A 21,641-nucleotide genomic window follows, 5' to 3' on the forward strand; every position below is an offset into this window, starting at 1 on the left:
TAGCTGTTGATGTTAGGTATATTGAAAGATATATCCAATGCAAATCTGGTCACTCATAGCCAACGAATCATCTTAGAATACACCTAGTCTGTTCATGGGCTGCAAGAGACCTGACACGGCTAGGCATTATTGAGTATTTTGGAATCTTGAACCCTCTTCACATCGCCTTATGTGTATTGGAGAGTGGAAGAGGTAAAGGGATAAGCAGAAGAAAAGGATATGAGGGATTCAAGTTATGGCCATGGCTGTGTGGATGGACATACGATGTTTAGCTTGCAGGATGTTGAATGTTGTGCGCGGTCTTCTCTACCCGGATGACCAGCATACTAGCACGATATAGCGTGATATTTTTGCAAAGCGCCGATCACCCATTGAAAAACCGCGACGTAAAGTAAAGCAAATCTGGGGTTGACTGGGGTCGGAGGAAAGAAGCTACAAACCTCGCCGATCACTGGAAACCCCCACACTCAATACATATGATTGATGTTTCCCTGAGACCGAAATGATAAACTCAAGCTAGCCACGGTCGCGTTATAATACAGCGCCTGGGAATCACCCGAAGGTCCCTGGGATTGGCTCCCCGTTGACCTACTCGTCGGCCCCTCCGACATGAAATATAGCGCTTATCAAACCCTTGTTAAGTAGCACAAGTGCCACAGCTGGCTACGTTCATAAGTCACCAAAGTGTCAGCACAACACATCCCATTCCCACTACCTTATCAGCATGTCTTCTCTTCTCGCGAATTACTTGTTTGGGGTCAAGGGGTACGTGGCAGTTGTGACAGGAGGCAGCAGTGGCCTCGGTTTTATGATTGCCAAGGCAAGTTCATTTTATTATGCCAACTTGGAATATAAGAAATAGCTAATTTTGGTATAATAGGGTCTTGTGACAAACGGGGCCAAGGTGTACCTCGTTGATTTACCAAGTGAGCAGATTGACAAGAGGGTGACAGAGCTCAACGAACTTGGAAAGGAAGTTGGAGGATCTGCATATGCGTAGGTTTGGACGATAACACTGATATCCAAAATCATTAAAGCCATACTAAATGTCAACCCTAGAATCCCCTGCGATGTTTCTGACAAGCAAGCCATCCAAGATCTTGCTGCTCAGGTCAGCCAGCGAGAGAGTCACGTTGATATGCTCATTTCCAACGCAGGCATAAGACGAGACCCACCCATCCAATGCAATGTGTCAGAGGCATCTTTGTCCGAGCTGCAGGCTTCTATGTGGTCCTCGCGACACTCGGACTGGGCTGACACATTCTGTGTCAACACCACTGCCCACTACTTCCTTTCCGTGGCTTTTCTCCCGTTGCTAGAGGCTGCCTCGCGTCTTGAACTACCCAATGGTCGGCTTGGTCGAAGTGATGGTCGTGGAGTGGTGGTTATAACTAGTTCATGCGCAAGCATGCACAACGTAACAAACGTGGACCTAACGAGTTATGCCACGAGTAAAGCCGCGACTGATCACCTAGTTAAGCTGCTGGCAGCCAAATTCAGTCGCTTCTATGTGCGAGTGGCGGGAATCAACCCAGGCTGTGAGTGAAACACGGCGTTCTGATACCCAATATGAATGGACCCAGATGCTGATCAATGTAGTTGTTCCTAGCAACATGAACCCTGTTGGGGAGAAAGGGAATGTCTTCAGCGCCCTCTTTGACAAAGTTCCTGCTAAAAGAGCTGGAATCGAGGACGATATTGCTGGCACTATTCTGTACCTCGTCAGCCGTGCGGGAGTAAGTATACGCAGCCTTGTTCGAGCTTGACATGCTTTATCTTACGGTGCTGGAACAATGCTAATGTCATGTCTAGGCGTATGTGGACGGAATATCGCTTTGCGTTGATGGAGGCCGTATCCTGCTTGCTAATGGCCAATAATGCAAGGCAAAGCATGTAGAGAAGTAAGTAATTTGGTGCATGAATGGGACGATTATCAGTCAAATGAACACTTTGCATATAGTTTCGCACATGCCATTAATCTAAGCCCATTAGTCCCGTTATGGCTATGTTGTTCTTGGCCTATTTGACAGTATTGCATATAATTTAATAATATATCAAATGGATAGACATACTTTCCTGAGGTTAATTTCCAACCGCATACAAAGGCATTGATCATTCAATGGCCACGGAGATTGAATTAATTATGAACGATAAGCTCAAGGCACTTCGCCCTGACTCTGCTGCATATCTTGGTATCTGGGAGGGTGGGTCTATCCGATGGGATTCAACCTCCGTCGGACGAGCCGACATACCAAAGATATCACATAGTACAACACTCTCTGAAGTAGTATCTCCATGCCGTTGCTTACATGGGAACTGTAATATCTCGCAATATCGCTCGGAATTTTTCAAGCTTGAGGAAATTGTCAGACACAATGTCTATCGTATCGATCTCTGATGGTGCAGGGTAAGCAACCTCCGGACATGAGCGTGGATCATTTCAACACCTAACAGGCGGTGTAGCTCCAACATAAGTGAAGAAGACCTACAGACTTTCGCAGCCCAGCTCCATGTTGATACCCTGGATGAGAAAGATGCCCAGGATTACCTCACTCTGTTGAGGTCGCTTGAGACCGTCCTGGGAAGCATCGACAATGCGCCTGACTACATTGCGCCAGAGTTGCTTCCTCACAAAACGTTAGAACATCGGAGCTTTTGGAAGCCAACACCGGACGAAAATCCTTTCAACGGCTGGAGTCATCAATGTGATCTAAGATCTGCGGCTCCCGCTAGCGGCCTACTGAGTAGACGTACCGTTGCCGTCAAGGACAACATATCTGTTGGAGGGCTACCAACCACTCTTGGAGTTCCCCAGTCACTCTTTCCTCAGGCCGACGGGTATCCCATCTCCCCTGTTGACGCAGTTGTGGTCTCGCGGATCCTTGGGGCTGGTGGCATCATCAAAGGGACATCTACTTGCGAAAGCTTTTGTGCCTCTCCCTTGTCCTTCACCTCGGCGACAGGCCCGGTTCACAATCCACGGTTGCACAACCACACGGCCGGTGGAAGCAGCAGCGGATCTGCAGTTCTTGTTGCTGCCCATCGCCTGGCATCCAAAAGGAGCGATAAATCATGGGGCAAGACTGTGGAGTTGGCTATTGGCACCGACCAGGCTGGGTCAGTGCGAATCCCGGCCTCTTACAATGGCCTTTACGGGTTAAAACCGACCTTCGGTCTAGTCCCCTACACCGGTGCAGGGTCCATGTCGCCCATGATCGACCACCTAGGCCCACTGGCGACCGAGCTTGAAGATGTCGCCGCGCTGTTGCAGGTCATGGCAGGCTACGATGGCTACGACCCGCGGATGAGCCCTGAAACCCCCTTGGTACATTGTGTAAAGCCTTACTTGAAACTTCTGCTCCAGGCCAGGGAAGAGATCCAGTCTACGCCAAAACCTGGCCACAAGCTGAGGGTTGGCTTACTGAAAGAATCTTTCCACATGCCTGGGGTTGCTGCCGATGTGCGAGATATTGTCTTCCAGGCAGCAACCCGATACTTTGAAGCTGTCGGAGCCTCTGTCTGCGAGGTGTCTATTCCAATGCACCAGCAAGGTCCAGCAATCTGGACAGCGGCAACCCGGCCCTCCATGTCCAATTACCTGTGTCAAGGGAACCCCTCTGGTCACCTTTCTTTTCTGTCGCCGCACACACAGATCAAATGGCCTCCATCCCAAGCGACATATGATACCTTGACATGCAACAATCCAGCTGTAGTCAACATCATGCTAAGCGAAAAGTTCGCTAGGGAGTCATCCAAAGCAGGGTTGGAGGCCAAGGCCCATCGCATGGTCTTTGCGCTCAGAGCTGCGTATGATTCTGCTCTTGACCATGTTGATATCCTCATCACACCGTGTGCTCCGACAGTCGCAATGCCTCACCCAGATCCAACCGGCCCCGATGGAAGAAGGGCCTCGGTCCTAGAAAGACTCGGTGTCGCCATTGGCTTGACTAGCAATACTTGTCCCTTTAATGTAACTGGCCACCCCGGGTTGAATGTACCTTGTGGCTTCTCCACGGCGAAAAACCACCCAGATGTCCCGCTGCCTGTAGGTATGCAGATTGTTGCAAGGCGTTGGGCCGATCAACAGCTTATCGAGGCTGCGGCTTTGTTTGAGCGGGGACGCGAGATATTCCAGAGCACAGTGGACTTTTCACAAAATTAAATTAAATGTTTTAGGGTAACTACAACGTTGAAAAACGGTAATGACTGTGACTAGTGTAAACAACTGTTATCTATTTTGCTTAATCACCTTATTACGGTCGAGATTTGTGCATTCTAGGCTTTGGAGAGGTCTAATTTGTTCAAAGTCATATTGGGCACATGTACTCCACGTCGTTTCTCACTGCTTCCTCAAAAATTTAGTTATCGCCTGATCCATAAAGTCTTTATCTGCTGCGTTACAGCCCAGTCCAGCCAAATGACCCCACGCAGATGGTATGACCATGAACGTTGAACGGGGAATCGCAAGTGACTCCTTCTCAGACGCTTCCCAGCGGAAGTACTGGTCTGTTGAACATGGCATAACCAGGACACGGGCCTTGATTCGTGACAGCGCTTCTTGTATAGATGTATCTCCCGAGACCAGCGTGACATCGGCTCTCTGCCACATGCCTATCTTGGCTAGCAAGTCATCAGGGTGCCAATTGCGGTAGTTTACCCCAGTCGCATCATTATCCCAATCGCTCAATGTTTCATATCCCATTGACTTGTACATCTCGTTTTCAAACCACTCCGGGCTTGTCAACCAGGCTGAGTATGCTTTTCCGAAAGCTCGTAGCCCGCCCAATGGCCTTGAAGAGGGTTCGTTGCGATCTCCTTTGTGGTAGTCGGCAGCATACTCCAGCGCAGCCTTTGGTCCCTCGAGAAACTGGTAGTTGTGGCGGCTGGTACGAGCCGAGGCGCAGATGATGACAGCATTCCGGACCATGTCGGGGTACATCAGGGTCCAGTAGTACGAGCACTGCCCGCCCATGGAGAAACCAACCACCACATCAATAGTTAGGATATTGAGATGCGAATTTATCAACTGGTGCTGAGCACGAACGCAGTCTTCGTATGTAAGTGTTTCGGGAAAGTTGACCTTATTAGACGGACTTGAAGATTCGCCATTACCAAACAATGCCACTGCAATAACCCTGTGTTCCCTGAGCGCGCCATGGCTAAAGGTTAAGGTAGATGGAAGCCGGCCACGGAAAGAGGTTAAAACAAGGGCCACTTTCTCCGCACTCGGGTTGATGTCTAGGAAGGCTAGCCGGATTGAGGTCGGACCGGTCCCATCCTGGAAGGTGAAGTCGTTGATTTGATAGTGCTGGGGTGTAGGGTCTGACATGATGACTGAATAAGACGCAACTCATTTTCCTCCAATAGTATAGAACGCCTGCACTAGTAAATTGAGCTTATATAGATTGGCCCTAGAGCTTCCTACTATGATGTGGTCTGTCGGAACGTCCGATGGGGATATTTTGTGGATCGTTGCTTGATAAGAAGGCAGGGGCCTAAGCGAAAGATAAGACAACCAGATGCCACACACTCTTTTGCAATTCTTGGGCGCTGCGAACCCCGTGTTAGTCTTTCCCGGTGACTGTGCAAAAGATTGGCCGTTCGGCAGTTCCGATCCCCCAGGGGGCTGAAAATGATAGCGACCATTAGTGAAAGGCTATTGTCAATACATATTGACACAAATATGCTAGCACGACAATGTATAGTATTTCGAGTGACATAACTGTCTTTGGAACAAATATTTGGAATAGATATCAAAACTTTGACCACATCTTACTTTTCCCGCAGCAAAAGACTTTTGCCGTAACGAGACAAACGAAGCTCGCCAGATAACTGGCAGCTGCAAACGCTATCACACCGTGATACTCACCGTTACAAATCTTGATGAATTTACCACCCAACGCGGTACCGGTGAGCATACTAACCATGTACATCAGTTCTGTAGAGAAAGCGATCCAAGAGAGCTTTTACTAACCTTATGCTGACGAGTATGTATGCCGTAGAGTAATATCGACCAAACGACTCGACTTTACATAGCTGGCCGACGCATACCGGAGCTAGGCTAACGTTGCTACCACCGAAGAAGCCAAAAACCAAGGCAAAGATAACCATAAGTGGCTCGCTTGACTTGGTCGGTAGCCACAGGCACAAGATGCTGAGGAAAGAGCCGAGAACAGTGAGGATAAGCATGTTGAATCTTCCTAGCCGATCGGCATAGAACCCCGGAACCCATCGACCAAATATTCCAGCGGCATTGATCAACGAGAGAAGCATGTAAGAAAAGCCTGCCGAGCTCCCGTGATCAAGCGCATAGGATGTCAGATAGGTAAAAGGAATGAATAGACCCCACTCAAGGAAGAAGACGCCAAAACTAGTTAAGGCCAAGCCGCTTTGTTGAAAGATGGATAAATCAGGGCGCACCGTCGAAAGAGTCAACCGCTTTGGGGCGAAGCGAGGACGAACCAGGATTCCGGCAAGCACGAAGGTGATGATACAAACAAAACCCGCAATCCGGGTTGCCCAAGCAAACCCAACCGTATCAAACAGTTTCTGGAGCACCAAGGGAAAGACAACACCACCAACAGCGCCCCCAGACGATGCAATTCCGGTGGCGAGTCCACGTCTGGCGTTGAAGTAGTGGGCAACAATGGCAATAGCGGGCCCAAAGATGAGCGAGAGACTGGTGCCACCCAAGACACCATATACGAGCATGAAATGCCAGTACTCTGTACAAATGCCCAGAAGCATGAGATACATAATTGTCAGAACGCCTCCGCAGCAGATCAACCCACGGGGACCCCTCGCATCGAAGATGGGCCCGGCCTGGATACCGAGAAGGAACGTAAAACCATTGTAGACGCCGAAGATCCAGCCCACGGCTTCGGGACTGTGGCCGCTGAGCTGGTTCCGCAGGAGGTAGGTCTGGAATGTTCCAATGCTATTCATAAAAGACATAGATCCAAACAAGGCCAGCCAGCTCCCGAGTACCACTTTCCAGCCCTCGCAGCCTCCTTCGGGATATTCCAAAATGACAGGTTCATCAATGCTCTCCGTGGAAATGGTGCAAGGGACTTGATGCGCAGTCTTCCCGCCGAGTTGTTTTTCGGTACCTCTCGATCCTGGACCAAGTGGGAGTTTCTCCGGTATGCCGGGAGGTGGTTGAGCCATGGCCATTGATGAGTTGTGCGAAATCTATCTTTCTTTTTTCTTTTTCTTTTTCTTCTTCAATGCGTTTTCCTCCACTGAAATCAAGGTAAGAAAATTCGGGATAAATTAAAACAGCCTTTGGTAGCACACCGACCATTATAATCCCAGCTGCTTTTGTTCTCGAGGTCCAGCCTCTAGATCTTGCCCGAAAGGGATGAAAAGGAACTATACAGTCCACAACGCCCCGATATCGGCTGATAGAGTGAGAACAGACGGTAGAAGTGGCCAACCGATCGGATATAGTGTGGCTTTTTCAGAAAATGCGACCAATGCCATCATCGCGCGAAACGAGGCGGACGCCCCGACACCAAGTATATAGCGCAGCGTCATCGGCTGCGCCATCTCCGTAGGTTGAGCACGAAAGTGGAACCATATATGGATGAGTTTAATCATGGTCACTGGGGCGGCCTTCAAATATTAAAGAAGCCCCGTTTGATGATCAAATGCCATAATCGTCACCATCGCTCTTTCCCACAATAAGCCACTGCAACCCACAAGTCAGCCAGCCACACTTAGCCACCATGTCTCCCAACGGACAAGCATACCTAGTCAAGCCTGATGCCCCCGAGGGTGCCACAAGGTTCCCCCAGGCTCGACTTGCACCCCTCTCCAACCACCGCACCATCTACGTGTCCGGCACCGCGTGCTGTCGCCCTGATGGCACCTGGCCAGGCGTCACTGAGACTTCGGACGGAAAGCACATTCTCGATATTCGCAAACAAACGGCGGCAGTCCTCGAAAACATCGACAACATCATCAAGGGCGCAACAGACGGAAAGGGTGGCATCCACAACTTGATTGACGCTGTTGTGTACATATTGGACATGGAGAGCCAATACGCTGGCATGAACGAGGAGTGGAACAAGGTCTTCAAGACCCGAGACAGTGCACCCGCTAGAGCCACCATTGGCGTCAGAGAGCTGCCTGACCCGCGAATGATTGTCGAGGTCAAGGCTGTTGCAGTCGTTGATATCTAGAATAAGAAAGACCAATAAATCAATTTAACGACTTTGCATAGAGTATACAATGTCATGTTGTTATTATCGAGCTATTCGTATTTAAGACATGCCTCAGAGCTAGAATTCCGGCCTCAGAGCTTGGGCTTAACACTTTCTGAATGGTTCATTACACGAAACTGCCTTCCATGCTTTACTAGGCACAGCTAGACTGCATATCATATCTTTCTATAAGAATGAAGCGACAATATATTATGTCAAGATAAGTCGCGCCAGACATCTCAATTACGCCTGTTACAATACCCTTCCTCATCACTTACTACTGATCGTGTAGAAAGGCTCCAAATCTTGGCAGTACAAATTCATTGTAGAAAGCTCGAGGTTTGAAAAACGTAGCAGAGTCGGTTAAAGTTGAAAAAAACCCAAATAAAAGCCGAAAAAGAGTTGAAAAACCACATGTTTTGAGATATTCCATATTCCTAGTAAAAACCACGCACACTCTCACCTCTATCATTCCAAACAAAACTAATCCCGTCGGACCGATCGACGAGTCCGAAAAACGATCGGAGAGTCCGCTAGCCAATAGTTCATCACCGGCCCCCAATCAAAGAGGATACTATGGCTGGATGAGGAAATCAATCTATTCTTTATCTCAATCTACCGTACTCATTACCCTGTAGTGATGGACAACCCGATAAGGTAAACCTGGACTTCCGACAATTTCCATAGTATCGTTGATATCTCTGCGCCCTACAACAGACACGGGCAGCCTACACCATAGTTGCGACCGAGACAGGGCGAATTTAAGGCTTAGCTGTCTAATTGTCTTTTAAATAACTTGTTGAGTTCAGTTACTATCAAAACGGCATTCTGCTTTCTCTATCCAGGCGAAGACCCCATCCCATATTCACATTTACAGATTCCACGTCATGACTTCATCCCCTGTGGTTCTCATCACCGCCGGCAGTGCAGGCCTGGGCGCAGTGGTGGCCAAAACCTTCGCGCAGGAAGGGTATCGTGTGGTCGTCAACTATAACTCCGATTCTGAGCGAGCCGAGAGTTTAATTGCCCAGCTATCCAGCCAACAAGCGGGTCAGAGCGCTGGTGACCTGGACTCAGTCAGACACATAGCTATACGTGCCGACCTAGGTTCTCAGGCTGACATTCAGCGTCTTGTGAAGGAGACCTATGATGCTATGGGTCGCATTGATGTCCTCTTCTCCAACGGAGGATGGTCAAGGTTTCGTGATACGATATCCATAGATGATAATGTTCATGAAGAGGACTGGGACCAAGCCTTCAATATCAACGTCAAGTCCCATCTGTGGATATTACATGCCGCAAAGCCTCACCTCGAGCAAGTTGAGGGATCTTTCATAACCACCTCTTCAATCGCAGGGGTAAGGGGAATGGGTAGCTCTTTGGTAATAATTCAATCGCATATCCCCGGCTCCGGTATACGTCGCCAACTAACAATCTACCCTAAGGCCTATGGTGTTACAAAAGCTGCTCAGTTACATATGGTCAAGGCCCTGGCCGGTATGGTGGGCCCAAAGATCCGTGTGAATAGCGTTTCTCCGGGACTACTTCAGACAGTAAGAATATATTTCCTACTTTAGGTGTACGAGAATCAAGCTCACCCCTTGAATAGGACTGGGCAAAAAGGTTTACGGATGAGCAAAAAGAGGCACATCGACAACAGACTAAGCTGAAGCGGTTTGTTGAGCTCGAGGTAAGCGATCTTCTATTTTGTGGCTGTTTATATATCTTGAAAACTAACGTTGGCGTTTTATGTAGGACGTGGCAGCACAGGTCCTCCTTCTCGCAAGGTCTAGAAGCATGACAGGCACAAACACGATTATTGACGCGGGCTGTTCTCTTTAAATACCACGTAGTTAGGTAGGTATATTCATCGACTCTCAGCAACAAGATATTTTTTTCTGTATCGTGAAAACAACCGGTGCGATAGTAGTAGCTCCCCATGATTTCGGAGGGTACATAAAACCGCACCCCAGTCTAAACAATAGAAAAATGGGAAGGGGATATTTCTTGAGACAACATTGAAGGACAGCGTGATAGCGCGACCCGTTACGTAACATACCCATGGACATATCCGTAGGTCCTGAGTTGGGATTGGCCTAGAATGCGGGGAAGCTCTAGATAAGAAGTATTGGGACAAAATCCCAATAACTGCACGTCTTAATATCACACATCATTGCGACTGATCTCTTCCGCAATGCCCGACGGCACAGCTCCTCCTATTTCGAGAACCTCGGGTTCCACCCCAGCAAGGGCACGAGCTTCATGCTCGCGCTGCCACAAAAGGAAGAAGAGGTGCGACAGATTATTACCCTCGTGCAAGAATTGTGTTTCGGCGCGGGTGAGATGTAGCTTCGAAGAAGATGATCTCCAGACAGCTTCGTACCCCATAGAGTGAGTCACGGCAAGGAACTGAGGAACTAAATGAGATGAGTCTCTCCCATCGTTTCATCCCAAATTCCATAGAGCCGCCCACTCCCCTGAGTAGTTTTAAAGCCGCTTGCTTACATGCTCACAGATATGTTCAGGGTCTGGAAGAAAAGCTTCGCCGCCTGGGGAGGGCTATGAGTGCCAAAGAGCGTAACACACCCCAAGACGAGGAGGCTATGCCGGTATTAAACAACAATAACCTCTATGATGACATTGAAATGCAAGAACCAGTGATGGTAGATCCACAATGCAGCTCGCAAGGTGTTTCTGGAGGCAATGTCGAAAGCGCATCTACCGTTGCCGACAACGCCGAAGGTCTGATACAAGGCTCTGCTGTGAACCCATGGCCCGCACCAGAGCAGACCTCAACCTTTGGTCAGCAATTGACAGCGCTCTCTCTAGAGGCTACTGCGGAACGGCACTTGGGATCGACCACGGGACTCTCCTTCGCAAACTTGACCCAGAAGATCCTACGTCGTTTGACGCCAGATAAGGCGGACTTTGTATTCAATAGCCATCAAGAAACCACTACAGGGATTGATAACTTGGACTTCAGTTCTCCTTCAGACCCCTTCAACGACTCGTTCTTCCAAAACCTGAGTGAGTCCATCTCCACCCATCCGCTTCTGTTTGGTGACCTCTTCTTCGCCGACTTGGCTGGGTCTGGTGCCACGCTTGATCCTCTGGCCTGGCCAAATGATGAGACACATGTGCGGCGGCTAGTGGACTTTTATTTTGCTCACTCCCATACCCTCTATCCAATCTTGAAGCGGTCCGAGGTTATGGACACTCTTGAAAAGGTCTGTCAAAATCCTCAGAACCTGGCCACACAAGCTCCCGTCGACGTTTTCAGAATCTGGATGGTCCTGGCCATCGGTTCCACTGCCTACTCTTCTGTCACTCTGACTGAGGAATCGGAATCAATGCTCTTTTACAACAACGCCATGCAGTATTCTGAGCAAGCCCTGGGAAGTGACGAAATGGTAGGAAAACCTGCCAGTTATTTCACCAGTGACCAGCACAGCTGATGAGAAACTAGTCTGCCTTGGAGGCCATAATGCTCCAGGTCTCTTTTTCCTTTTTCAATCAACTAGGTCCTAGTGAGTGATCGAGATTCGACTGATATTCCAAGCACTGACGGAAGCAGACACCTGGTTTCTTGTTGGCACGGCTGCCCGTCTGGCCTTAGGAATGGGGCTCCATTCGGCCTCGTCATATCGCAGGTTTCCTCTTGATGTGCAACAAAGACGCAAGCGGATATTTTTTTCAATATACATGATGGATCGGTAGGTTCTTGTCATCACCTCTCTCGTTCCAGATTTAGCCGACTAATAGGAATACTCAGTGTTGTTTCCATTACGTTGGGCCGACCGTTCGCAATTCATGACGACGATATAGATGTAACGGTAAGTCTGATATCTGTGTGAATGAACAGCAAAATGATTTCTTGAAAAATGGTTGACTGAGTGAGAACAGGCCTTTGAAAATGCCGACGAAGAATGCATACACGCCGACTGTATAATCCCTCAAACCTCCCTCCAGCCCTCGCTGATGGCTGTTCCGCTCCACATTCTATCTCTGCGGAGAATTGCAGGCAAGATTTCGCGGAAGGTCTACAGAAACGCCAAGGACGCAAGTTTGAGCTCGCAAGAACGCGAGGGAATAATAGCTTCGTTACACCAAGAACTCCTTGACTGGCGCCGGAGCATGCCCTTCCCGCTCCCCGACGTCAACAACAACGTACCACATCTCAACACAACCTGGTATGACTTCAATTACTATACTCACCTCGCGATGATATACAGACCATCCCCATTATTCCCCGTTTCAGACTTGAAGCGGATCAAAATACTGGAGACGGCAGCGTCAATGTCACTCCGCCAAGCATTCAGCATGCATCAGCAACAACGATTTGCCTACAACTGGTTGAATTTCCTCGCTCTCTTCACAGCGACGCTATCATTAATCTACGCAATTACCGCCCAGCCTGATGACCTTAGCGCCGTCCTGAGAAATACACGAGCTATCGCCGATCTCGACCTCGCAACACAGCTTTTCGAGATCCTCGGACTCAAGTTTGTGGAAGCCAAGAAGATTCAAGGCATGATCGCTGAGATATCTCGGCGATATAAGGAGGTTCTTGCCTTGAATAATATGGAGGCCAATATGAGCTATCATAGTGAAATATGATTCTCACTATTCACCCAAAGAAATGGTGGTACCATGTGATTTCTACCTTCATGTAGTGTGAGAGAAGGCCTTGAGCATTATGAAACGCACCAAGATATCCAACTTGACTCCATTTCCCCTAGACAAGGCATGTTCCCATTTAGGTACATTTGGCCTGGTAAGAGGCGCGGGAGGTGAACCCTGGGTAATGAACATGGGAAGTTCACAATTAACAGAACCAGATGACATCGGAGTGTCTTTTGACTCGAATGTCATGTATACTTTGAAATGAAATCATATTTAGCATGTATAATATTTGCTATGACGTGGGCGAACACTCAAAGACCTTCCTTCCGTTGGCCCAGCTCTGATGAATTGTCGCTTCCAGCAATGTCTCCGGGGTCCATTTAGTATCTAGCACAATAAAATCTGCCCGATGGTTAGGAGCGATGCTTCCTACCCATCCCTCAGCAAAACGTGAATATGCTGCTCCCGAGGTCGCTGCAGTAAATGCCTGGATCAGAGTAAGCCCATTATGAGGATTCACGATCTGTTCGGAATCTGGCTCAAGGGCTGATCTCCGGACTGTCGCATTGTATAAGTTGGGCAAGGGCAGATGCCTTGCTGTCGGTGAATCGGTCCCAATGGCAACGCAGGCGTTCCCATCGGCGTACTCTCGATATGGAAATGCTCGTTCCCATAGATGAGGCTTCAAAATCCGTGGATACGCTTTAGTGAGAGCTGGATCGGAGTGAACGGGCTGGATGGATGCAGTGATTCCTAGCTGGCCCAGTCGCTTTGCATCCTCCACCGAGGTTAGCTCGAGGTGCTCAATCCTATGCCGACCATGCGGGCTGTTGGTGGCGGCAATGCTTTCGATGGCTTGTGTGATGGCAACATCACCAACTGCGTGGATCGCAACTTGTAGACCCGCATCGGCAGCCCTTTTCACAACTTTGTTCATAGCTTCCGCCGGCCAGATCGGATTGACCGCAACATCGCCGTCATCTTGACTGTATGGATGGCTCAGGGCTGCCGTACAGCCATCCACCACGCCATCGGAAATCATTTTAATCCCAATCACGCAGAAGTCTGGTGAGACCGAGGGATGGAACTCCTGATGCTTCGCAATGGCTTCTTCTATGTGCTTGGATAGCTCTGATTCATCCTCGGTAAATGGGATATACCAGTGCGCTGCCACATGGATCGGAACACTCTGTTTTGTCCGCAGCAACGTCAAGGCCTCCCATGAATCGGTATCCATGGCCATATCGATTAGTCCCGTATAGCCCGATTCAAGGTAAGTAGTTAAAGCGTTATCCAAAGCCACCAGTCGGTCTTCCACAGTACACACACTCATCAGATGCGGCCAGACAATTCCTGTCTGCGCGGCTTCATCTAAGAGTCCCGAGGGCCTTCCATTCCCATCCCGATAAATCGTGCCACCAGCTGGATTGGGTATCGAACCAACCCCCAGTTCATTCAATGCGGCCGTATTGCACCAAGTGGAATGAAGATCTAGAGCTTCAATGAAGATAGGACGAGGATCAATGTGATCAATCATGCTCGCCAGAGCTTTCCCGTTGGTTGAAGGCTGATGCCAGCCTCGGCACAGAACTCGTGGCAGCTCCGGATTCGCTTTGGCGTAGTTGACGAGGGCACTTTCAATGGCCTCAAAGGTTTTGCAATCACTTAAATCGAGTTTCTGGAGAGCTAGTCCGAAGAGAAGAAAATGTGTGTGGCCATCGATGAATCCAGGCACCACTACCCGATTATACAGGTCAATTACCTCCGCGCCTTCTTCCTTTGCTGTCTTGATGGCATCATCACTCTCATATCCGACATGCGTAATCGTCCCTCCCGAGACCACAAAACTTCTCAGAAATTCAGTCTCGGTTGGTGCTTGGCTTGGACTGAAAACTCTGCCGTTGTGGAAGACGGTTGTGTGTGTCATTGTGTGGGTTGGGCAGCTATGAATGGCTAAATATTATTGAAAGTACACCAAGCGGAATCAATGAATTTATTTTGAAGTTCTCATATCCCCGATTGCTCTGACTGGTCAATCCAAGCGGAGGAAATCGATTAGTTACGCTTTCCTCTAAGCCCCATCTGGCTGTTGTCGGGAGGCCCGACGCGTCAACGCCGCAAACTCAGAAATGAGCACCAGGCACAATTTGATTCGACTATGATGAAACCAAAGCGTGATTGTTCGATACCAAATAGATGATCTGCGGCACCAGCGGACTCTGCGCTTTCGTTATCGTAGGCTAGGTATGAGTCAGTACGTATCTGCACCAAATACCTGAATCAGATTGTATTCTATATAAGACTAATTAATCATGCTGCACCATCAGAGTGTTATTTGACATTCGAACTTCCAGTGGAGAGTGAGCGCTTAGTCCAATAGAATCTCACAATTATCTCGCTCGTTGTGTGGTATCAACTCAGTATGAGACCAAGGTTCTCGACCGGTTCTCGGCCTCCAAGTTCGACCTGCAAACAGACTACGAAGATGGATCGGACCATCCGAAATTTGGCCTGTCACCCCGCTATCAAAGACTTGCCAATCTGGTGGCTGGCAATTAGGACGGGAATTAAGCCTACGATGTTGTTATCTGGGGAAGTCTTTAGTGACTGGCTTCATTGCTTATCAAATCTATAGAAACCTTTTCAATGTAGCTTTAAATAAAGAGTTAATGTTACCCTAGGGAGACTGATACTATTCCTGTCAAGCTCACTGCCAAACCTATAGTTGTCTGGCGTTATCATTTACAGTCAAGATGTTTCCTGACGATAGCCATCATAGAGGCTCAGGGTCACCACCAGGAACTGTTCCCCTAGAGGGTAGGCGCTTTGAAATTTTCATCCAGATCAAGCTTCATACTGACAGCTGAATCTTTTCGACTAGATCTCCAGAGAAATGCTTCAGGTGTGATTATCTTACAACCTAAGCCAACAAGGGATCCAAATGATCCGTTAGTAAGTGAATTGATGTGAATATATGTTTAATGGTAACTCATCCAGCGTATAGAACTGGAAGATTTGGGAGAAGTACCTCAATTTTGGGCTTGTGTTGCTGTATTCTTTGCTTGTCTTTGCCTGGTAAGTTTCCTTCGGCTTTTTCCGTTACGCTCTCTCCCGTATTGATAAGAGGAGAGTCGCAAATACTGACTTTGCTGGGTTTGATAATAGTATTGGAGCTTCCACCCCCACATGGGCATCGATGAACATTGAGCTGGGATATAGCTATGAGACCTTGCAAGACAGCTATGCAGTTGGTTCGGCCGCATTATGTATTGGAGCATTGTTGTTCATCCCTACAGCACTCAAATTTGGTCGACGTCCAATCTACGTGATGAGTACACTCTTACAATTTGGAGTGGCCGTTTGGTTTGCAAAGATCCAAACGGTAGCTGACTTGATGCTTGTGAATGCCTTTTCATGTCTTCTCGGGGCACTGGCGGAAGTGATTGTTCAGATGACGGTGGCTGACATTTTCTTTGTACACCAAAGAGGCATGATGAATTCAATTTATGTCTGGATAATGATTATTGGGTCTGCACTAGGACCTCTAGCTGCAGGTTATGTTACAACTTCGCAAGGTTGGCGGTGGGTATGGTGGTGGATGGCTATCCTTTTTGGCATCAGCTTTGTGCTGTTTCTCTTCTTCTATGAAGAGACCAAATTCCTTGGTTGCATCAACGGCTTGGCCCCAGTCAATCACCCCCAACGAGAGGATTCTGCTGGGCCCAGAGGCAATCTGAAGGGAGAAGATTTTGAGAAAAACCTAGATGCAGAAGGTGGCGGAAGGATATCCGAATTAAACACGCCAGATATCGACCTATCCATATTACGAAAGACTTACTTGCAGCGACTTTCTCTGTGGTCATCGTCTCCAGGCTCGCTGAAGCTTTTTCTCCGTCACATCTACCAACCTCTCATTGCGACTTTCGCTTTTCCAGCCGCACTCTATGTCGCAGTGGTATACGGAATGTTGACAGCCTTGTGGCAAGTCATGATAACTGTGGTGGCTTCAGTTATGCCCGAGCCACCCTATAACTTCACCGCCTCGCAGGTCGGCCTTATGTCCTTGGCCCCCTTCATTGGAACAACAATCGGAAGCGTGATCGTTGCACCTCTGAGCGATAGGCTAGTTTTAAGACTAGCCAAGAGAAACGGAGGAGTATACGAACCCGAAATGCGCCTGTGGATTTTGCTTGCATTTTCTCCATTAGTTCCAGCTGGAACATTACTCTTTGGATACAGTCTAGGAAATGCCCAACCGTGGTACTTTGTTGCCATCGGTTACGGACTTTATGGTCTTGCCATGGGACCTATCAGTAGCACATCTTTGACTTATTTGACTGATGCCTATACAAATGTGAGTAACATTTATCAGTCGATAGATAGTGGGCGGAGAGCTAACCATACGTTTGCCTTAGATCGTAGCCGATTCACTGGCTGGAGTGACTTTTTTTAGGAATCTTTTTGCAACAATTTTTGTGTTTGCACTTACACCCTGGACCGCTGCCGTCGGCATCAGAAACGTGTTTCTTACAATGGGAATTATCATGTCAATCGTACTGATTCCGGGTACGATTGCTTTTCTCTATTATGGGAAGAGCATCAGATGCTGGACTACAGATCGGTATCGCCGGTGTTCAGCATTATAGCTTCAATCGCGGGCAATATGAACATGTTCGATCACATTAAGGCAACTAGGGCCAGAAACTATGCCATATGAGGGCTTTTATTTTCTAATGGATTTTATATTTTGTTTAATGTTGCGTCCTACAACATGCAATTGTTTTTGAGTTTGCCTCATGGCTGATATCATATATGTTTAGGCCGACATGTCCGTTAAAAGTTCCTATAGGTGGATTCCGTGTACAGCAGAAGATATTAATGTCGAAAGGCAACATTGAATGAGTTTTTACCCCTTAACACTATAAGGCGGTGGAAACCCTGATATCATGTAAGTTTGCATATTACAATTTCCCAGCATATTGATTAAAATTTCCCATTTTGTCTATTTAGTTAAGAGACTGAAAATTATACCACTAAAGGGAGCCATATATTGTCTAACCACTGATTGCTGCTACTATTTGTTCAGACTGTAGCTAAGGCCCTTCGAGGTCTCGCCGCCTTCTATACGATACCTAAAATGTCGTTAGAGGGTCGAGCTATATTCGTCTTAGTGATCGCGCTAGTGGTTAAAGATATCCACGCTACCGAGAACTATGTAAGTGATTTTGCATCATCACGTTCAACTTCGTACGGCAGTTGGACCCACAAAGTTACATAAGTTCTAACGAAAAACCATGTAACTTCAGTTTAATAGGTTCGTCACATCCAAACCTATCCTTGTAGATCCCGCAGATCTTGCAGATCGTTGCAAATAGGGGGTTCACACCTAAGGCATCAACATTCCCGCCATGTCCCGAAATATCTGAAATATCGAGGGGAAAAGAGAGAGGACACATATAATTGCATAAATACACAAAATGGGTCGAAAAGTACAAAGATCACTCATCCAACTAATTTTCTTTCTCTGCATTCTCTTTCTGATCTTATACCTCAACCGCCCGCAATCAACCAAAGACAAACTTTTCGCCTGGACCAAAATCCGCTACAGAACAACCTCATCCATCATCCCGGAAGCCCGCGGAATCTGCCCTGGCCTAGCAGAAACAACCAAACCAGCCTTGATAGTCTCCCATGTCTCCACCGACGGTGACCCGTCCTGGCTAGAACCCCTCCGCACACAGTACCATGTATGCATGTACCAAGTGGACGCGCCAGCAGACAAAACCTCCAAACTGCTTCAAGTTCCTGCAAATCGCGGACATGAAGCAATGGCCTACCTAACCTTCTTAATCGACAACTACGCAGACATACCATCCGCCGGCGCCGTCTTCGTGCATGGCAGCCGCTGGGCTTGGCACAACGACATCCCAGACTACGACAACGCCGCACTCCTACGCAGTCTGGACGTCCGCGCCGCGCTGCAGCCAACCGGGTACAGCAATCTACGCTGTGACTGGAGTGCGGGAACGTGTCCTTCTTCCGTGCCGCCGCAGGGCAGTCTCGAGATGAGGCTGTCGAGCGCCGTGTCGCCGTGGAATCCGCGCGCGGCATCAGATATAGCGCTGCCGAAGGCGCTTGGCCACATCTTTGGTGGGGATGCTGATGCACGCGTCGATGAGATCCGTAGTGCATTCCATCTTTATCTTGGTCGGAATGATGCCGTCCGCGCGCAGTGCTGTGCGCAGTTTGTTGTTTCTCGCGACCGGGTCTGGCAGCATGGCCGGGATGAGTATATTGCGCTTCGACAGTGGCTACTAGACGGGAGTGACGATGGGGTTGCGCGGAATTCTCAGCGCGTGTCTAGGGCTGCGCCCGGTGATGACCTTGTGGCTGGTCGGATTGTTTCGTATCTTTGGCATATTCTTTTTGCCAATTATGGAGATAATGGGGCTATCGAGCTTGACCAGTTGAATCGCGATGCCTGTCCTACTGCAGCTGAATGTTATTGTCGGTTGTATGCCAAGTGTGATTTGAAGTGTCGGGGTCCGGGGAGCTGTAAAGGGCAGTACTCTGTGCCGGAGAACTTCAAGCTCCCCGAGGATTGGGAGAAAACTCATTCATGATGCATGATTTCTCTTGTGGTTGTGAAACTTGTTTATAGATAGGATCTTGAACATTTTGGGCATATATATTGGCATAGATTGGGAATAGACTGGGAATAGACTGGGAATAGGTTGCGATGCATTTTGATAAATAAATTGGATATCGTGTGAATTCAAGTTTGTTCGATAGAGTTATGTACAAATTGTGAGAGCTAAATAATGTTTCCCTCTGCCTCTAGAATCTGGAAAGGACTCGCTCTTGGGTATCTTTCAGGGCATACCTGGAGCTGTGCGTCTTGCTCACGACGGACTTGGCCTGTTCGGCAGTGAAGCCCTTGGCCTCCACGGCTGGGTTATAGCCCAGACCATTGATCTTGCCAACAACGTCCGATGGCACAGCGGCGGCCACCTTGCCATCGGTACGCTTGTAGACGGTCACGACAACGGCACCACCCAGACCGAGGTTGTGTTGCAGTGCCGCGGAAGTACCGTTGATCAGGCGGTTGTTGGCCCAGCCACGCAGGTGCCAGACCAGTTCAGCACATTGGGCAATACCCGTAGCACCAAGTGGGTGACCCTTGGAGATGAGGCCGCCAGATGGGTTGATAACCATCTTTCCGCCGTATGTGATATCGCCACGGCGGACCATCTCGTGAGCTTGTCCGGGTTCGCAGAGCTCCAGCGCATCGATGGTGATCATCTCATTGGCCGAGAAGCAGTCGTGCAGCTCGCAAACCTTGATATCCTTGATATTCACGCCGGCCTCAGCGACGGCAGTGCGGCACGCCCGGCGCGACATGCCGAAGCCCATCAGGTCAATAGAGCTCGTGCTGTAGACTGTGTCGGTATCGGTGGCAAGACACTGGCCGGCAATGAGGATGGCGTGTTCCTTCAGGTGGGGACGCGCATCGAGGAAGTCCTGCGAGACAATAACGGCGGCGGCACCGCCATCCGAGGTGGGGCAGCACTGCAGCTTGGTGAGAGGCTCGTGGATCATTGGCGCCTTCATGATCTGCTCGAGGGTGTATTCGGTTTGGAATTGCGAGTAGGGGTTACGCTTGGAGTGCTCGTGGTTAACGCGGGCGATTTCCGCGAAGTCCTCGTTCTTCGCACCGTACCTGTTTCCCATATGTTAGCATCATATTGCTGCTCATCATAGGTTGATATCGCCTTGGAAGGTTGCGTACTTCTCCTTGTATTCCACACCCGCATTTCCGAACATCTGTGCGGCACCAGGCGCGTTCGTTACACCCCGCGTCTCGGCCATCATCGTTCCAAACAGTCCTGTTGGGTTCTCGCGATCGTTGTACATGCTTTGCAAGCTACCGGGGTTCATCTTCTCGAAGCCGACGACCAGCACGCAGTCCGCAGCACCGTGTGAGACCATAGTGCGGGCCATAGCGAGGCCAGTTGAACCAGTCGAACAGTTGTTGTTGACGTTGTAGATAGGGATGCTGGTCTGGCCGAACTGGTAGAAGACGCGTTGGCCACATGTGCTGTCGCCATATACATAGCATGCGACACCCTGGTCAACATCGTCATAGTTGATCCGGGCGTCAAGCATGGCTTTGATGCCGGCCTCATAGCCTAGCTCATGGTAGTCAACCTTGCCGCGTGGCTTGATGAACTTGGTCATGCCGACGCCCAGGACGTAGGCGGGCGTTCCTTGCTTCTTAACCATGGTGTATATGTGAATTATTGACAGAGGTAGATATAAGTAGATTGAATGGTTCGACTCGAGAAGGGGGTCTTTATAAATAAGACTCGGCCGGGCATGTGGGGAGCTCAATAAGAAATTGCGGGGAGAGACCGAGGTCCCGAGGAACCAGCTCCGCGGCACTGCACAATTTATTCACATAGTTTCAACATAACAATGTTGAGATAATTATTCTAAGGATACTCAATCTCACCGGGATTTCTCAAGCAGAAAAAAAAAACACAAGTGTCCTTTATTTAAATTTAGGCTCACGTGATATATGACCGGGAGGTACAATCCACAACTTCAACAACACCCAATCCAGTTGATCAGCACAAGTGCAAACAAGTATCATTAATCATACATATGATTGCACAAGTTAACATGGCTTGACGTTCTATGGATATGGTTTTTATGAGCCACATTCGGGCCAACCCAACTTCCAACCTTCCCCGGGGGGGCAATTGAATGCCCCTAACCGATCTACGTGCCATATTGCATCTTGCAATATACCAT

General features: G+C 48.8%; 10 protein-coding genes across 10 annotated transcripts; 6 read left to right on the plus strand and 4 right to left on the minus strand.

Moving 5' to 3' along the window:
- Nucleotides 1-724: 724 nt before the first annotated feature.
- N7447_010512 (SDR family NAD(P)-dependent oxidoreductase) lies at nt 725-1,878 on the plus strand (the record flags this gene model as incomplete). Its single annotated transcript, XM_057234774.1, has 5 exons — nt 725-820; nt 881-996; nt 1,060-1,538; nt 1,600-1,736; nt 1,813-1,878. 5 exons carry the CDS (start codon nt 725-727, stop codon nt 1,876-1,878), a joined length of 894 nt encoding a protein of 297 aa, XP_057080994.1.
- Nucleotides 1,879-2,375: 497 nt separating this feature from the next.
- N7447_010513 (Amidase) lies at nt 2,376-4,162 on the plus strand (the record flags this gene model as incomplete). Its single annotated transcript, XM_057234775.1, has 2 exons — nt 2,376-2,407; nt 2,464-4,162. The coding sequence occupies 2 exons, from the start codon at nt 2,376-2,378 to the stop codon at nt 4,160-4,162; spliced, it is 1,731 nt and encodes a 576-aa protein (XP_057080995.1).
- Nucleotides 4,163-4,339: 177 nt separating this feature from the next.
- Nucleotides 4,340-5,329, minus strand: N7447_010514 (uncharacterized protein; the record flags this gene model as incomplete). Its single annotated transcript, XM_057234776.1, has 1 exon — nt 4,340-5,329. The coding sequence occupies one exon, from the start codon at nt 5,327-5,329 to the stop codon at nt 4,340-4,342; it is 990 nt and encodes a 329-aa protein (XP_057080996.1).
- Nucleotides 5,330-5,753: 424 nt separating this feature from the next.
- On the minus strand, nt 5,754-7,173 carry N7447_010515 (MCT family MFS transporter; the record flags this gene model as incomplete). The annotated part of the gene is made up of 2 exons (XM_057234777.1): nt 5,754-5,919; nt 5,975-7,173. 2 exons carry the CDS (start codon nt 7,171-7,173, stop codon nt 5,754-5,756), a joined length of 1,365 nt encoding a protein of 454 aa, XP_057080997.1.
- A 554-nt stretch (nt 7,174-7,727) lies between these two features.
- N7447_010516 (RidA family protein) lies at nt 7,728-8,183 on the plus strand (the record flags this gene model as incomplete). Its single annotated transcript, XM_057234778.1, has 1 exon — nt 7,728-8,183. The coding sequence occupies one exon, from the start codon at nt 7,728-7,730 to the stop codon at nt 8,181-8,183; it is 456 nt and encodes a 151-aa protein (XP_057080998.1).
- Nucleotides 8,184-9,091: 908 nt separating this feature from the next.
- N7447_010517 (uncharacterized protein) lies at nt 9,092-12,821 on the plus strand (the record flags this gene model as incomplete). Its single annotated transcript, XM_057234779.1, has 9 exons — nt 9,092-9,757; nt 9,814-9,894; nt 9,960-9,991; nt 10,415-10,549; nt 10,720-11,614; nt 11,671-11,731; nt 11,779-11,917; nt 11,977-12,037; nt 12,108-12,821. 9 exons carry the CDS (start codon nt 9,092-9,094, stop codon nt 12,819-12,821), a joined length of 2,784 nt encoding a protein of 927 aa, XP_057080999.1.
- A 298-nt stretch (nt 12,822-13,119) lies between these two features.
- N7447_010518 (amidohydrolase) lies at nt 13,120-14,754 on the minus strand (the record flags this gene model as incomplete). Its single annotated transcript, XM_057234780.1, has 1 exon — nt 13,120-14,754. One exon carries the CDS (start codon nt 14,752-14,754, stop codon nt 13,120-13,122), a length of 1,635 nt encoding a protein of 544 aa, XP_057081000.1.
- An 826-nt stretch (nt 14,755-15,580) lies between these two features.
- Nucleotides 15,581-17,473, plus strand: N7447_010519 (major facilitator superfamily domain-containing protein; the record flags this gene model as incomplete). Its single annotated transcript, XM_057234781.1, has 5 exons — nt 15,581-15,644; nt 15,709-15,779; nt 15,832-15,878; nt 15,993-17,181; nt 17,243-17,473. The coding sequence occupies 5 exons, from the start codon at nt 15,581-15,583 to the stop codon at nt 17,471-17,473; spliced, it is 1,602 nt and encodes a 533-aa protein (XP_057081001.1).
- An 831-nt stretch (nt 17,474-18,304) lies between these two features.
- N7447_010520 (DUF3431 domain-containing protein) lies at nt 18,305-19,450 on the plus strand (the record flags this gene model as incomplete). Its single annotated transcript, XM_057234782.1, has 1 exon — nt 18,305-19,450. One exon carries the CDS (start codon nt 18,305-18,307, stop codon nt 19,448-19,450), a length of 1,146 nt encoding a protein of 381 aa, XP_057081002.1.
- Nucleotides 19,451-19,664: 214 nt separating this feature from the next.
- On the minus strand, nt 19,665-21,110 carry N7447_010521 (putative sterol carrier protein; the record flags this gene model as incomplete). The annotated part of the gene is made up of 2 exons (XM_057234783.1): nt 19,665-20,547; nt 20,617-21,110. The coding sequence occupies 2 exons, from the start codon at nt 21,108-21,110 to the stop codon at nt 19,665-19,667; spliced, it is 1,377 nt and encodes a 458-aa protein (XP_057081003.1).
- Between the last annotated feature and the right edge of the window lie 531 nt (nt 21,111-21,641).

The sequence above is a fragment of the Penicillium robsamsonii genome, assembly GCF_028829455.1.
Source record: "Penicillium robsamsonii strain IBT 29466 chromosome Unknown utg000007l_segment0_segment0, whole genome shotgun sequence".
NCBI lineage: Eukaryota > Fungi > Ascomycota > Eurotiomycetes > Eurotiales > Aspergillaceae > Penicillium > Penicillium robsamsonii.